Below are 1,349 nucleotides of genomic sequence, written 5' to 3'. Positions count from 1 at the left end.
GCTGGGGGTCATCCTCAGGCTCCAGAGTACCACGGGAAGCTCGGCAACCCACCGCGGGCCAAACTTGTTCAACCGGTTGAAGATCCTAGGTTTGAGGCCCTACAAAACCATGTCATTGGCACGCACGACCTGCTCGTTCGTGCGGGGGTGCGCCACAGCGGCCCAATCGACCTAGATGTGATATTCATCGCAGAACCGGAGGAACTTCTTTTCGGTGAAATACGTGTCGTTGTCCATGATGATGGAGTTCGGGACTCCAAAGTGATGGACGACATCAAGGAAGAACAGCATGGCCTGTTCGGACTTGATCGCAGAGATCAGCCAAGGCTCTATCCACTTTGTGAACTTGTCTATGGTGACAAGCAAGTGGGTGTAGCCCCGGGCGCTCTTTTGAGAGGTCCGACTAGATCGAGCCCCCAGACCGCGAACGGCCATGTGATGGGGATCCTCTGAAGCACTTAGGCCGATAGGTGAGTCTGCCGAGCATAGTACTGACACCCTTCGTAGGTGCGCATGATCTGCTCGACGTCGGCTACGGCGGATGGCCAGTAGAAGCCTTATCGGAACGCATTTCCGACTAGGGTCCTAGGCATGGCATGGTGACCACAGACCCCCACCATGGATATCTATCAGCAAATGCTTCCCCTGTTCGATAGGGATGCAGCGCTACATGATCTCGGTGTGGCTTCGCTTGTAGAGTTTGCCCTCTACAAGGACGAAGGACTTAGCATGACCCGTGAGCCATCGAGCCTCCGTCTTGTCCGTTGGCAGCGCCTCATGGAGGAGGTAGTCGAGGTAGAGAGTCCTCCAGTCGACTAGAGGGTCGGGCTTTGTCGTTGGGTCTTCTTCGAGCTCCATGACTTCTGGGTCGGATGGAGCCGATGGTTGGTCAGCCCCTGAGCCTAGGGCGGATGTCCCATCACCGGCTTGTTCTAGCTCCTCGTAGCGAACCGAGGGCTTGTGCTGATCGCTAGTGAAGACACTGGTCGGCATCGGTTCTCGGCCGGACGCTGCTTTTGCCAGTGCGTCGGCCGCCTCGTTGAGACACCTCGGGATGTTATTGAACTCGAGGCCATCGAACTTGTCCTCCACCTGAAGGACTTCTCGACAGTATGCGGCCATCTTGGTGTTGTGGCAACTCGACTCCTTCATGATTTGGTCGATGACCAGCTAGGAGTCGCCCCGGACGTCGAGGCATCGGATGCCCAACTCGATGGCGATGCGTAGGCTATTGACAAGCACCTCATATTCAGCCACATTGTTGGAGGAGGAAAAATGGAGGCGAACCATATACCTCATGCGTACCCCGAGGGGTGACACGAAGACCAGCCTCGCGCCAGCGCCTTTCT

General features: G+C 56.6%; 1 protein-coding gene across 1 annotated transcript; it reads right to left on the bottom strand.

Annotated features, from left to right (window-relative positions):
* Positions 1 to 666: 666 nt before the first annotated feature.
* On the bottom strand, positions 667 to 1,122 carry LOC136543526 (uncharacterized). The gene has a single exon (XM_066535950.1). It carries the CDS (start codon positions 1,120 to 1,122, stop codon positions 667 to 669), a length of 456 nt encoding a protein of 151 aa, XP_066392047.1.
* Positions 1,123 to 1,349: the final 227 nt, after the last annotated feature.

This window comes from Miscanthus floridulus, chromosome 3 (genome assembly GCF_019320115.1).
Source record: "Miscanthus floridulus cultivar M001 chromosome 3, ASM1932011v1, whole genome shotgun sequence".
Taxonomy (NCBI): domain Eukaryota; kingdom Viridiplantae; phylum Streptophyta; class Magnoliopsida; order Poales; family Poaceae; genus Miscanthus; species Miscanthus floridulus.
The sequence above is the reverse complement of the archived record's forward strand: the minus strand, read 5'-3'. Positions and strand labels throughout refer to the sequence as shown.

Bases quoted from the DNA above. Each gene is read 5' to 3' on its own strand.
- LOC136543526 (XM_066535950.1), bottom strand. From the start codon at position 1,122: ATGGCCGCATACTGTCGAGAAGTCCTTCAGGTGGAGGACAAGTTCGAT.